This window comes from Anas platyrhynchos, chromosome 1 (assembly GCF_047663525.1).
Source record: "Anas platyrhynchos isolate ZD024472 breed Pekin duck chromosome 1, IASCAAS_PekinDuck_T2T, whole genome shotgun sequence".
In the NCBI taxonomy this organism is placed as follows: domain Eukaryota; kingdom Metazoa; phylum Chordata; class Aves; order Anseriformes; family Anatidae; genus Anas; species Anas platyrhynchos.
The window spans coordinates 175,238,331-175,252,677 of NC_092587.1; the positions used below are offsets into that span (position 1 = coordinate 175,238,331).

Here is a 14,347-nt window from a genome sequence, read left to right on the forward strand (position 1 = left end):
TGCAAGGCCCACAGGAAGGTCTCATGGGCATCAGGTCTCCCACGAGACACTCACTGGAGATCACAATCAGGGGACACTTAGTCCCAGAGCAACAGGGAGTGCTTGACGCATGTCCCATACTACTTTCCCTCTCTAATTCTTAGGGCCTCCTTCACTTGCTCCCCCTCTTTCCTTCCCAAGACCGCTTTCAGTCGTTCTCCTTCTCTCAACAATTATTTTCCATAAGATACAGAAGAAAAGGGGTGGCTGGAAAGGCAGAAGTCAAGCTGGCCAGCAATAATAAGATGCACGTTCTCTGACAAGACAACCATTCAACAGGAAGAGGTTTTCAGAAAATACCATCTACTGCAGAGCCAGTATTTTCCAAAGTGCCTCTTTCAAAATGTCATTTGCAGGAAGAAAGTCAGAGCTGCTGATAGCACAGCGGGCTCAAAGGAAGCCTGGTGCAACTCGAAAGCTCTCTCACTACAAACACAAACTGCTTTATGAATGTGGCAAGCTTAAAAAAATAATAAAGTTGTTCAATGTGCTGCTGTGAGAAAACCGGTGTGTATGTGTTTGGTCTCGCTCTCCAGAGAAGAACAAAGATACACACAGATCAAGCAGATTTTATTTAACTACACAAGAAAAAAACATCAATGTTTGGTTGTGAGTTCACTTAGGCATTGCTCCCGTCTCACAATCTCACCACTACTCAGGCCACCAGCGGTGGAAAATGCTCCTAGAGCTACTGGCTCCATGTAGACAACGGCAATGGGAGGCAGGGTCAGGAAGAAAAAGGAAGAATTCAGACACAAAATTAATATTTCTGTGGGTTTCTATCATAAACACTCTGCTAAACTAAACTAAACTAAATAAATAAATAAAACACACCACAAAATCAACAAAAAACAAAGGAAAACAAAAATCCACAGCTAACCTGCCAAACTCCACGGAACATAAGCTTCAAAGAGCGTAACGTGGGGGGAGAGCAATAAAAGCAGCAAAAGGCAGAGCAGTTAAAGGCACACCAGACTCGTAGATTTGGTTATGTGAAAGCAAAATGGGTAAAAAAAGATAAAGCACTATGAAGAGAGAAGAAAAATAAAATACTGTATGCGTTAGAAAGGTTTTGTTTTCAACAGCTCCATGAACTAGGAGGACAATAGCCCATCACAGCCTCACCACTAAGATAAAATTTATGCTACAAAAATAGCTTGAGCACCCCAATTTCAGAAATACACCACAGTTTATACGTTTTGTGGTGGAAACCACATATACTGTACACACATCTACATAACCACATTAAAAAATTAAGAAGAGTTTACGTACTACACTCAGGCTCCTGTCACCTGCAGGCAGGAAAAAGAGGGCATTTTGCAAGCATCTGTTCATTGGCCTACTGAGCAGGTAAAACGATGGATTTTAGGTTGGGGAAACACAAATATGAAGTATTTAGTATTTAGTATTCTCATCCTACTTGAGCTCATAGACACTAGGGGTGAAGTTCACCTCACCTAACTTCAAACACCTGTGGTTCAGGCACTCAGAGCCACAGAATCGTCTAGGTTGGAAGAGACCTCAAGATCACTGAGCCCAACCTCTGACCTAACACTAACCAGTCCTCCACTAAACCATATCACTGAGCTCTACATCTAAACGTCTTTTAAAGACCTCCAGGGATGGTTACTGGCTTAAGCTAATAACCCCAGGTTTCCTTCACAGTCAACAGGGAGAAATAGGTATTTTTAGAACACGTTTTCTTGTCCAGTTGTAGGCTCCTGTGCTACAGTAGGATCATCCCCTAAAAACACCCGGTACTCTCCACAGACTCTAAAGGGAGAGAGGTGTTGGGGTGTCTATTCCTGATGTAGACATCCATCCTGTAGGCATCTATCTGCAACATCTTAGAAGTGAGCTTCATCCTGGATGAAAAACGACTGGCTCAGCACTGCCCTTCTCTAACGACTGCAGCTCACCTCACTAACTTTGTTTCTGAGAGACAAAAATACCCCAAAGTTACTCTTCATTCATAAAACCCCTTTTGCCGAATGCTGAGGGAAACACAAATAAACCCAACAGAGCCTTAGACATTTTTATCCGAGGTTCTCAAAGCCCTATTTTTATTCCACCCTACCAGTCAGGCTGTTGTGAAAACTAACGACCAAATGTGATCTATTCTGTAAGGGTAAACTGTGCCTGTCTACACCAGGGGGGTGCCTGGGGGCTGTGTCTGTCCCTCCCAGGGCAACACGTGGTTGTGTGAATCTGGAGCTGGACAACTGGAGGAGCCTGCTGACACACTGCTCGGCCAGAAGATGAAAGATGAAGAGTGAAGCCACTTGGAGAGTCATGCAGAAGAGCATTGGTTCATGCTAAGACACATTAAATGGGATTTTCTTTAAATTAATAACAGCTTTAAACTGGAGTCAGAGTAAATATCACTCCTTCTGGCCTTTTATTTTATTTTTTATACCATTATTACACCTGCTTCCCATTCATTCATTACTGCCGTACAAAGTATGGGTTTTCTGTCTTGCCAGTGTTGTGAAAAGGCTGGAACAGATATAAAAAACACATTCAGGAAGAAAAGTACAAATGCAACTGCAAATAAATCTAATGTGAAATACATTTTTGCAAAAACTACGATTTTGTACAAGATTTGCAATTGGTTATGGTTTCATTGCAGCTTTTCAGTACTTACAGGGGGCTTAGAAGAAAGATGGAGAGCAACTCTTTGCTCAAGCAGATAACGGCAGGACAAGAGGAGATGGTTTTAAACTACAAGAAGGGAGATTTGGGTTAGATGTTAGGAGGAAATTCTTCACTGAGAGGGTGGTGAGGCCCTGGCACAGGCTGCCCAGAGCAGCTGTGGATTCCCCATCCCTGGAGGTGCTCAAGGCCAGGCTGGATGGGGCTTTGGGCAACCTGGGCTGGTGGGAGGTGTCCCTGCCCATGGCAGGGGTTGGAATTGAGATGATCTCTAAGGTCCCTTCCAACCCAATCATTCTGTGACTCTATGACTTCAGTAACAAAACAGCTTATTTAGTTTCAAAAGCCACTTCTCCATGATGGGAAAAACTGAACCCTACCCTCCTCGGGAGAACGCTAATGGCAGCAACCTTCCTTCACGCTCTCAAATTCTTCTTTATCTTCAGTGTTTGACATTCTTGAGAGATTTCTTTTTCTTCCTCTCAAAAATTTTCGCAAAATACCAGACTGGTTGTGCAAATGGAAAGGAAGGGGATTTCTTCTGCTCTGGAAGTAGCGTCTGCTTATATGACAATTCAGATCCATCCAAGGGACAATCCAGATCTCTTCCAGAAAATGTGCTGTCCCAGGAACACAGTGACGAGCAGCTAACTGGTTTGGATGACATTTTATAAAAGGGAGTGATCAGTGCTAAGAAAAACACGCAACGGGGAAAAGCTACATTGGGAGAAAAAAAAAAGAAACATCGGTGAAGAAACTGGCTTTGCCAAAACAGCAACAGAATTCAGCCTTGAGATGTAGTTGGCCATTTATTTGGAAATAAAGCAACAAAAATCCCCCCGGTAATCGAAAGCAGGCAAAGTGATCTTGGTGACTAGAAAATGGCCTTCGGTTTTCTCTCCCTGAAGCAGCCTCTTGACTGTCTGGGCGTCCCCACGGCCAGGCTCCGAGACATTACCAAGCTTGGCAGCGGGGGTTTGGAAGCAGATAAATGCTGCTTGCCTTCTCGGGGAGGCAACCTCAGCACGGATTTATATTCCAGAACACTGGATGATGTGGAAGAGTAAACCAAGGCAGGAGAAGATGGTGCAGAAGTCTCTGCCCAACCTAAGGAGCAGCTTTCAGAGCCATGTGGAAGAGTGCTAGATAGTACAGAGCAGTCGTGCTGGGGACAAGGCTAAAAATTAAGGGATGAGGTGATGTGGTGCATCCCTGGCATCGTTTACAACTTACTAGCGTGGATCCAGCCTCTGTGGTTGCTTGAATTCAGCTTTTTAAATCAAGACCGTCCTGATCAAGTATCACAGTAGCTGGGAGATAACGAAGGGCTAAATGAAAAGGCACTGAGGGAAGAAGCTGCAGAAGGGGAGCAAAGCAGTTCCAGGCCAGTTCCTGACGCAGCCAAATCCTGGAGGAGCTCCTGCACAGTTTTACATGTGTGGTCTCTCTTAAAACAAAACAAAAATCCACAAAACCTCTGTTTAAACATGATCTTTGACACGTAGCAGCAGCCAGTCAGCTTATCGGGAGCATTAGGATAAGTCACTTGTTCCCTCCTCAAAATTATGAAGACATTTTCACCCAACTTCTTTCCCACCACCGTATAAGCACAATGCTATGAATTAGGCCTCCAAGAGAAAAAAATAAATAAATATTTTCTAAATTGAAAGGGATGGAGCTGACAAAAGAGAGCCTTTCCTGTTCACGTGGGGCCATGCAACCAAGTCCCTCCCACTGGCATCTGCCGGCGGCTGACTGCTTACATTTGCAAATGGTCTGTTCCTAATTTATGGCTGTTTAACCAAGGCTTTACAAAAATAAATAGATGGCCACGAATTTATGACTTCCCCGAAGCACTGCGTGTAGCTGCCATCTAGACCCCGAAGCTCTCCCCACAGCTGTTCCGTGTCCTGACAGCTCTTGGCACAACAGGGCTCCAGGAACAGCTTCGCCGAGGAAGAAAGCACCACGGTTCTTTCAACTCCAACAACCCAAAGATGAGTTAATGGACACGTAAGTATGACGATGGCACATTCTGCATCCCGATGAAGCTCAAAAAAATGCTTTTGATCAACACAGAGCACTTCCAGAGCTTTAATTCCTAAGTACCCACGTTGGGGTATGCATCCCTAAATGCGATCTATCTGTCCAGAGCTGAAACCTTCAGCAGTGCCCGTACTGACAGCTCCCAGGTGCAAGAAGCAGGTCAAACCTTTTCATGTTCACGTCCTTTTACGTATCTTTCCCTGAGTTAAACCTTGCTGCAGCTCCCCAGCTCCTTCCCTGCTGCAGGCTCCTTTTCCAGCCCCGATGTTTAATACCTGCCCTCACGCAGCCGAATCTTTGCAAGCTGACCTACGGCAACCTGCTGATTTAAACACAGCTCGCATCTGAGTGCTTGCAGCGAGGGATGTTCTGTTATGGCCTTTGGGTGTCTTTTTGGGTGTTTTTTTTTTTAATTTTTTCAGGTGAATATCTAAAGAAACTGAAAGATACACAATGCACAGCTAAAATGAACGAAGCCACGTGTGCTTGCACTGCTCTTTCCAGAAATCAGAGTGAAGAAGCCCTCCACTTCTCGATTCTCCCCTCTCCTGTTGCCTTGTAAAGAAAAACCGGCAACAAACAAAAAGCAGAGGTAATAAATCCAGCTCGTTTTCCACTATGTTTGTGCAATTCCCATATCTAAATCCCCAAGCTCTGGAAAAATACAGGGAAGGAAGTTACATTACCAGTTCCACCCAAAACTGAGTTAGCACTTCAGAGAGACAACGCTCAGTTCATTGAAATGATCCTGTGACGCTGACAGCACCAACGGGACACCAAACCAGCCAAATATCAGGGCACGGAGCAAACCCAGGGACAGGGTTCTGAAGCCAACAGTATTTTTGAAGCAGAGGAGAACAAATCCTTTTCACATTCACAAAAAGAGGGACAGATTGCAACAGCACTTCTCAGCTGGCTCTCCGTAAGACTGAGACGTCCTATGATCTCTGTAAGGCTATGAAACGTCACTCCATACCACTGAGAAATCTAATTTTTTGTTAAAAAATGCAAAACCCTACCATTAGCCACCACTTACAGAAGAGCTGCCTGACTTTTACAGCAGGAATCCTTCGCTGAACCCTCAGGACCCGTAGGACGTGGTTCAGATCATCTAAACCTACCTGAAAGTCTCAGGAAATAGTTATTATCCCTTCAGCGTGAAAGAAACCCCTTTCAATTGGTTTGAAGCTTAGTTCTGAATAGCAATGTGATTTAGGAACCCATCTGTATAAAGGAGAGAGGTGACATCTATGGCTCCTGTGGTATCACACTTACTTTTTCCAGATTTTAGCCTAGCACACTGGAAAAGCAAAAGCAACAGCCAAATATCAGAATTTTAGCAATTTCGCATCACAAGTGGATTCTATTGGCACACATCGGTGACAGGAGAAAAACATTTTCAGAGGAGGTCTCTGCGATACTGCAGCAATTGCAACATTTCAACCCATTTCTGCTGGGCTCATGCAAGTTACAGGAAGCTTTGGAAACTGCACAGAGATCTGCCGCAACAAGAATGAGCTCAGCGTTGGCTTGCTGGTGTTTTACGTGGCATTTTTTTTTTCTCGTGTTTCCCCTCAAACGAACGGGATCTCTCCCGCGGCCCCGTACCTGCTGCTCGTCCTCCATGACGTTGCTGGCGAATTCAAACACGAGCTCATTCTGCTGTACCACTGCTGCCATAATAACGCATTCCCAGCTCTCAGCTCCACATACGAAGAAAAACGTTCCCCAAATGTCAGAGGCTGAGGAGCGGCACCACGGGCCAGCGGGGCAGAAAGGCAGGAACCGAACCAAGGGCCACTTTTAGTATTTCTTCACCATCAGCGCTCCCGGGTCCTCCTCTTCTCAAAGGGAAACAAACCAAGGGAAATCCTTTCCTGAGGTGGTTTTCCCACGTGGGCAGCCTTTTATCTCTGAGGAGAGAAAGAGAAGAAAAAAAAAAGTTATAATTAAGAAATGATTGCTACTTGAAAGAGCAGAAGCCACAGAAAAGGCTGGTCCTCGCTCACTAGAAAGGTTTTCTCTAGCTCGGAGCAAAGCAGACACCTTTGTATCTCCACGGGTATTACTGCTACTAATCACCACATGCAAATTTTCGTTCCCATGAAGAGCAGGACTGGTTCAGGAAGCAGAGGGAAACCGTTTCAGGAAGTAAGACACCGGTTCCAGAGCGCTTCACATTAAAAGTACCAGCCTAGCACCCAGACGACAAAATCATGAAGGTTACCAAAAAGAAACTCCCTCTTTTCACCCGGTTCATGCACGCAGCTTTTGTATTCGTTAATAACTCTGGTCTTTGAGGTACACTCGAAGCCAAACCACAAAGCCCAGCCTGACCCGCTCAGCTGCAGGACACCTCGAGTGCGTCACCTTGCTGCCCTGCACACAGCTCCAGCTTTGCAGGGCTGTCACTCTGCGAGTGAAGGGCTCTCCATCTCGATTCCTGGCGTGCAACAGAGCCCTTAAATCCCTCGTACGACACGGAGAGCTGAGCTGTACACGAAGCAGATCTTCAGCTTCTTTTTCCAAAGGCCCTGCAAGCGCAGCCTTATCTCTGCCGCAGGCTTGCGAGCAGCCGGAAGGAAACTGCACTGACCACGTCACGGCACAGCGGAGCAGGCAAAGAGACGGCGCAGCACAATAGCAAAGAGCAGAGAAAGGGCTCCCAAAGCAGGGAAGGCAAACAGGAGGGACGCTGGAGGGACGCGTGCTCACAGCTCCCACGGTTTCACTCCCTTATCGGCGCTGGAGGTAACCGTGCTTAACTCGTGCCCGGGCGGAGATGCGCTGTGTTGCTTCTGAAATAAAAGCGAGTGCTAAACGTCATCTTTTATACAACTAGGATGACCAAAATGTCAATAAGATCCTACCAACTCGAAGGAAGAACAGCATCGATGCCTGCAGTTAGGGCCCTGGCTTCGATGCAGGGCTGCTGCGGCAGGAGGACACGGGGCAGAGCTCCAGCACGTCCCCATCCTCGAGAGACGGGCTTGGGCCTCGCCTGAAGTCACATCTGGTGACTTCAGCCCTGCAGCGAGGCGGCCGTTTGCGGCATGTCGCAGCCGCCCGCGCACAGGAGGTTCACCTCACCTTGTTTTTGCAGCAGCCTGAAACCCAAGAAACGAAGGGCATCTTCCTCCCCTGCTGGCAGGCCGTTTAATTAGGGAGGGCCGAGCCACAGGCCCATACTCCCTCGCTCTAGCAACCGCAGCAGCTGGTTTTCCCATATAGGCTGTGGCGTTCCCAAATTCCTACACCGTGATGCCAGCGCGTTCAGGGAGCCTCGCTGAAGTCCCCGGATGCAGCCCTTCTAAGAAATCGGGAAAACCAAAGTCATGCGGGCAGGACAACTTGCCCAGCTTCCAAGGCTTGCTTTAATCAGCTGCTGAAGCGTTTGTTAAAGTAGCCACAACCCTAACCAGAGAGTATTTGTGTTAATGAGGGCTAGTGGCATGAGGAGAAAGGCAAAAAAAGTCCTTCTGAAACCAAGACTTCAACCCCAGCCCTTTGCAGGGTGACCTGAACAGCTCTCCATACAGCAGCAGGGCTGCGGCAGAGAAAGCATCACATGCAACCCCAAAATCTGGGGTAAATCCCCTACAATTACTTGGCCTCTCAGTAGGATCTGAAGTCTCTCTCAATAACCAGAGGGCTTTCATTCCAGAGGACCACCAGGCAAATAGGAAAACCTCCCCAGCTTCCCAGCAGAGGCTTATTTCAAAACAAGGGTTAAGGTAATTGTCCTGGGGTGAACAGAATTTGGGAAGGGCGCACAAACCATCTCCGTCACATGCCTGTAACCCACATGTACGAACAGAGAGTGCAAGTGCTTGAAGCCCAGTGACTTTCTAAGGTCAACCAGAGTTCACAGCACCTACATAAAACCAGGATGGACACCCCATATAGAGATGCAGGCTGTCTGTAGGAACCCACAAGGAAAACTGGAGGTACGACCACCAGGAGACAGGTTTTAGAAGTTCCCTGTGTTCACTGGGAACCAGCACATGCACCCTCCGAGTGCTCACACAGCCCGAGGAAATAGGAAAACACCACGGTGAGGCTAGCAGGGAGGAAGGAAAGCCACAACCTGAGGGACACTCAGATCTTCCGAGATCATCCCCCAGGGGGATGCAGGGGTCCAAACCCTTTTCTCTTCCCCCTTTCCTCATCCTCCGGGTAAGAAAATAACCGAATCTCACTTGCAAAATGTTGGCCACAAACGTGCTGCGGCACCGCGCTTCCTGGCCGCCGCCGGTCCGGGCGCCGGTCTTTCTAAGAAATCCTCTGCAAGGGGCTACGTCAGGGCTCTTATCCTACCAAACATCAGGTGCCTGTGCTACGAAGAAGGCTTGCAGGAGCGTGATGCTGTGATGTGGACCCGAGAGCCTGCTGAAGGCTGTGTCATGTGCACTGCAAAGCTCTGCTTCTCTTCTGGCTGCTGCACAACCCGCGTGGGCAGCTCCCGGGAACGCAGAGCTGGGGACCAAAACACTCGGGGATCACCTGGATGCTGCCTTTGGAGCCAACTCATCACTACTGGTAAAGAGAAGGAGAAAAATCAGGAGCTGGCATCTCCCACGTGATAAAATGAGAAGCAGTTAAGGAGAAGGAATAGGGTTTGAACAGAGGAAAGCATGAAAAATGGATCAGTCTAGGTGTACGCAGTCAAACTTCTTCCTACAGATGTGACAAGCCAAAAGCTTAGTAAAATGAGAGAAAAATTGTGAAATGATAAAACCTCAAATCTGGATCAGAAATTCCCGTAAACCAAGAGAATGAGTCCAGTGACACCGAATGAATGTTTTCCAAGGCACTCTCGGGCATTTTCTAGCACTTGATAGCACCTTTAAAGGAGAATTAAGAGCACGATCCTGAAGGGACCGTAACGAGAGCTTCAGACCAGTGAAATCTCACTGATGTCAAAAGGGAAAGCGGCTCAGTACAGGGACAGCCGAAGGGCTGAGCTCCAAGACAGCTACACTAGGATACGAGGAAAACTTGTCTGAGGGGTGTAGAAGGGAAGAGCTGCTTGACCCCAAGAGGTTGAGCTGCTTTGATTAAGGCAGGCACGCAGGAGAATAAAGAGGTGGCAGTGGGAGGAGGAGAGATGGGGGGAAACTGAAGCTAATTGCTTTGGCTGGGCGCCGAGCTTCACAAATTACCAGCTGCCAGTCCGTATCAAACCCTGATGTAAAGTTGCCAGCCGGCCTCTGAAAATTAATTTCTCTGCAAATTCGTAATGTTGGTTTCAGATCACCTGGAGGAAAGAGTTCAGTTTACTAAAAAAATCCTTTTTTAGCAAGCCGCAGACTTTTTTTTTTTTTTGAAAAACTGAAATGTGAGTAAGTGCACAGAATGTGTATCTATATTAAAGGGGGAAAAACTGACCAAAGGACAGCAGAGATGAGCTGGAAGTCAGAAGTTTCTCATTGCAGATGGCCTTTTGCAGCCAAGCTCTGGTAGCTGCAGATCTGTCACCGAAACCCTCACTGGGCTTCTTCAGTGTCCTGCAGAAGATGCCAGAGGAGCAGGCTCAAGGACCAGCCCTGTTGTAACTTTTCCAACAGAGATTTTTGGCATTTTGTGGCTTTTTTTTTTTTTTTTTCCTCCCCAGTTTCTTTCTTTTTAACTGTTCCAATGTGGACAGTCAGGCACAAGGAACAAAATATTTAAATAAACCCAAAACACTGTGTGATTCACCTTGGTGTGTTTCGAGCACTGGAGAAACCTTCCGAACCTGTTTCAGAAATCTCAATGTGATTGAACTGACTGAAACCAAGGAACGAGGGGCACAAACTAACCCAGGCAGAACTCACTGAAGCCTCCCCTTCCCCGAGGACTTCCAAGCCCCTGTGGGGCATCTCGCTCATGTCAGTGCTGGGTCCAGTTGTGGCTGCGCCCCGCAGAGCTGCCCAGGCTCCGCAAGGCAAATCCTCTTACCTCGGCGGTGCCTCTGGAGGAGCTGCCTGCACACAGAGGCAGTATTTCTGCTTGCTGTCAGCTGTCAGCAGTATCACCAGTCCCAAACCCTCCGGAGCGGGCTGCTGGGAGTCAGCTCGACTTGAATTTCCAGTTCTTTGACATTGCTGCCTATTTTCCTTCCTTACGCCCGCCCGTCCTGCCCTGCTATCTGGTTACAGGGAGCCAAGGCGTACAGCACCTCGCTGCACGGTCAGATCCCGGACCTCTACCTGCTGCCCTTGGTGGTTAACCCCTCTTGAACCACCGTGTAAAACGTTTGCATCAGAGAGGCATTTTTCCTTCTTGGACTGCAGGAAACAGGCAGGCTGCTCTGAGAGAGGAGGCTCTGAAATGCCCGCAGGAACAAGCCAGGAGATTTATGCCCCCTCAACCAAGAGCCACGGCCCGCAAGCACTCACTCCACACTTTAATAGCTCCCACCACCTCAGGAAAACATCCCTCACACAAACCCCAAATGGTTCGTTCTGGGCTCAAGATAATCTAATTACACTAATTCCTCGCCTGCCTGCAGCTCCTGCTGCCGGAGCACGTGGCGGGCAGGGTGCCGGCACAAGGCGCTGCCACCACTGCGGGCTTCCCGCTGCCCGACAAGGACCTGGTGCTGCCCTGGGCTTGGCTCCTGCGCCTTCTCCAGGAGCGTTATTTGCTCGTTTGTTCAACCTAAATCTTTACTTAAGCAACTTTTTAACCCTTCAGACAAGACTCCCAGACACAACGAAGCAAAACAAACCAAAAGTCTACCAGAACTCCCGCTCAGCACAGCACGACTCACCCTCACCATCAGCTCCTTTCTTAGCAAGTTGTTAAATGAGCGATTGTCTTTGGGAGATTCTGGCTCCGGATTTAGAAGAGCACTTGCACTTCACCAAGTGAGCACTGTGGTTAACTGTGACACGCGGGTAACACAGAGATAGAAACAGCAGATTTTAGAACTTATCCGCTAAAACACATTGTTGCAAACTGCATTTGCAGCTTTTTAATCTATTCGTCACACGGATCCTGGCTTAACTTTACTGAACAATACACAAAGCGCTCCGACACGCACTGATTAGAGCACAGGAATTCACAGGTGAGGTTCCCTGCACAAAGCAGGAGGTGATCTGCTTTCTCCAGGCTGCAGGCAGTACCACAGGGTTCCCCTACCGTGCCCCAGTCACCGTGTTCTCAATAATTCTTCATCTAGGATCTTTCTGAAAGAGTTGGGTGAGGGAAATGACCCAAGGAGTACCGTGATGGTTTTATTTGTAAGGGTTTGGAGAACGCAGCACTGTTATTAGCGTGGTGTTAGGAGGTTGGGACAAGAAAGGCACATCTCAGCCAACACATCTCTGGGAAAAATTAGCCAAATAGCCTACTTGGCCAAAATCACAAAGCTGGTGTTGGCACTGAGCTTCCATACAAATTAAAAAAAAAAAAAAAAAAAAAGTAAACCAAATAAAACAAAAAAAAAAGAAAACAACACCCAAGAGTGCGTGTCAACAGCCCCTACCACTCCACAAGCAGAAATACTTGATTCAAAGAAGCCTGTAGAAACAGGAGTGAAAAGTAAGGTAAGAAGGGGTGCAAAGTACTAACCCATGCCCACAGTCAGGTAAAGTGATAAAAGACAGCTGTAAACAGGGAAGTAAGAGATTGCAGTCAGACTCCACCAACACCCTCCCAGTAACCTCCAGGTCAGGCAAGCATGTTTTGTTTCCCCCCCCCTACATTTTTTTCTCCAGTTTGTCTTTTCTAATGTGACTGCTTTTTTCAGCGTGAGTGCATTCAGCTTCATTTTTGCTTAATCACACACTTTAACTCATTAAGCAGTCATTAAGAAGGATTTATGACTGTTACGTTCCTTCAAACAGGACACCAAAACAACCCAGATGTTTCACGCTTGTCTCTTAAATCAAGGCATCGGGCCTGTTCTTGCTTTGTGCAGTTAACTCTTCCGCCTGATTTCTCGTTTGCCATAGTCTGGGATCAGCACAGCCACAACTCCTATCAGTGACAAACCTAAAAAAATATTTAAAAGGAGTAAAAATGATAAAAAGGGGGAGAAGAGCTTTGAAACTCACAGGCTGGAGGGCTCAGAGGCACTTAGGTTAGGAGGCTGAAGCTGTATGTTCTCCCTGAGCACAATGAGTCACGGCCCCGACTCGTACGTGCTTTCTGCATGGGTAACCTGTACCTGCGTTCCTGGCCACAGCACGAAGTAAGAAAATACTCCAGATATGCTCAAGTAAACACGCTTAGTAAACTCTCCCGGAGTAAGGAGGAAAGGGAGCGAAGTCACCTGCCAAGGAGCTTGCTCTGAACTCCACGAATGCTCTCAAAACGCTGGTTTAAAACTGCACCTGAAATTGGAAACGGCTACGAAAAAGCACCAGAGCATGCACAGATGCACAGAAAATGAGGGGGAGACACGGCCTTGGTTAGGAAGAGTGAGCGTTACATAGCCAGAGGGACTTCAAAACCAACACAGAAACCCCAGGCTCTCGCTGTAACTTGTTTGGGACACAAACCACCTTGTTACCAGCCAGCTCGGTGTGGGCGTGGAGCCGCACGGCACGCACAGAGCGCTCTGTGTGCAGGTTAGCCGGATCATCCCACCCAGCTGAGCCACGCCAAATACACCTTTCACTGCTCTACCCAGAAAAAGGACCGGAATTGTTTGGCCTCCCTAAAACTTCCTGAGACTTCCCCCTGATTGCTGCAGAGGCTACAGGTTTGGCTTTTATCTCCTTCCCTCGATCTTCATCCTAATCCTTCTGTCTCTCCCCTATTAGCATCTTCAACATCAGCTCTCCTGATAGACTTTAAGAAGGCTGTTTTGAGAGGCAAACACTCCTGTGCTTCTCTCATTTCCCACTCCTACGGGTTTGTCTCACATCAGCCAGATTTTACCAAGGTAATCAGCTGTATCCAGCTTGCAGGAGTTTGCTATACCCAACACCTGTACTGTTTTCCAAGATAACCCACTCGTTCAGCATCGCTGCTTCCCAAAGGCTGCTGCTGGGTTGGATCAATCGGGCTGCCTAAATCGGAGCAGAGGAGAGAAGCAGCATTGACAAGATGAAGAGTACAGGCATTTCTGAACATCTAGCCGGGATGTAACACGTGGCAGATTCACTGAAATGTCTGCGGAAAAACCTTAGGTAAAGCACCAAATGCAAAATACTGCATCTAAAAATCACACCTTTAAAACCTATGCGAGGCAAGAGAGTGCTTACACCATGATAGCGGGGAAGAACATCCACTCAACCTGTAATTATATTAAATAATAGTTTTCAAACTGCAGATTTTTAATATACCCTAAAATGCCCTGTATCCACTCATGTTACTCTGAAAACTCATGTGCTTCACGATGCTTACATTAAATAAAAAATACATTTGCTAGGAAACTGTAGGATAAGAGAGACGCTGATATTCTCATGCCATTTGAGAAGTTTTCTTCTTATATATCAGCTTAGCTTACGTTTTATGTTCTAAAGCATTTGGGTAGGGTGGGATTAGGAAGGGAGACTATTTGTCTGGGGAATTTCAAAGCAGTGAACTTGGCTATTAAGGGAATATAAATTCTCTCCCAGCTTGTTGCTAGACCAGCAATTCCCACCATGGGATGTCAAACAGTGACAAAACGTGA

At 47.2% G+C, this 14,347-nt stretch overlaps 1 protein-coding gene across 5 annotated transcripts in view; it reads right to left on the reverse strand.

The window, feature by feature from the left end:
* Positions 1-14,347, reverse strand: part of ELF1 (E74 like ETS transcription factor 1) — a 73,975-nt gene that overhangs the window by 26,445 nt on the left and 33,183 nt on the right. For 4 of the 5 annotated variants that reach the window (XM_072032515.1, XM_027472439.3, XM_072032516.1 and 1 more), the window contains exon 2: positions 6,346-6,650. In XM_072032515.1, coding sequence (XP_071888616.1) covers positions 6,346-6,417 — 72 coding nt within the window. In that variant the 5' untranslated portion in view covers positions 6,418-6,650. Of the gene's footprint in view, positions 1-6,345; positions 6,651-7,107; positions 7,536-8,936; positions 9,269-14,347 lie in introns of those variants that run through there. The other variant, XM_072032517.1, reaches the window with a different exon arrangement.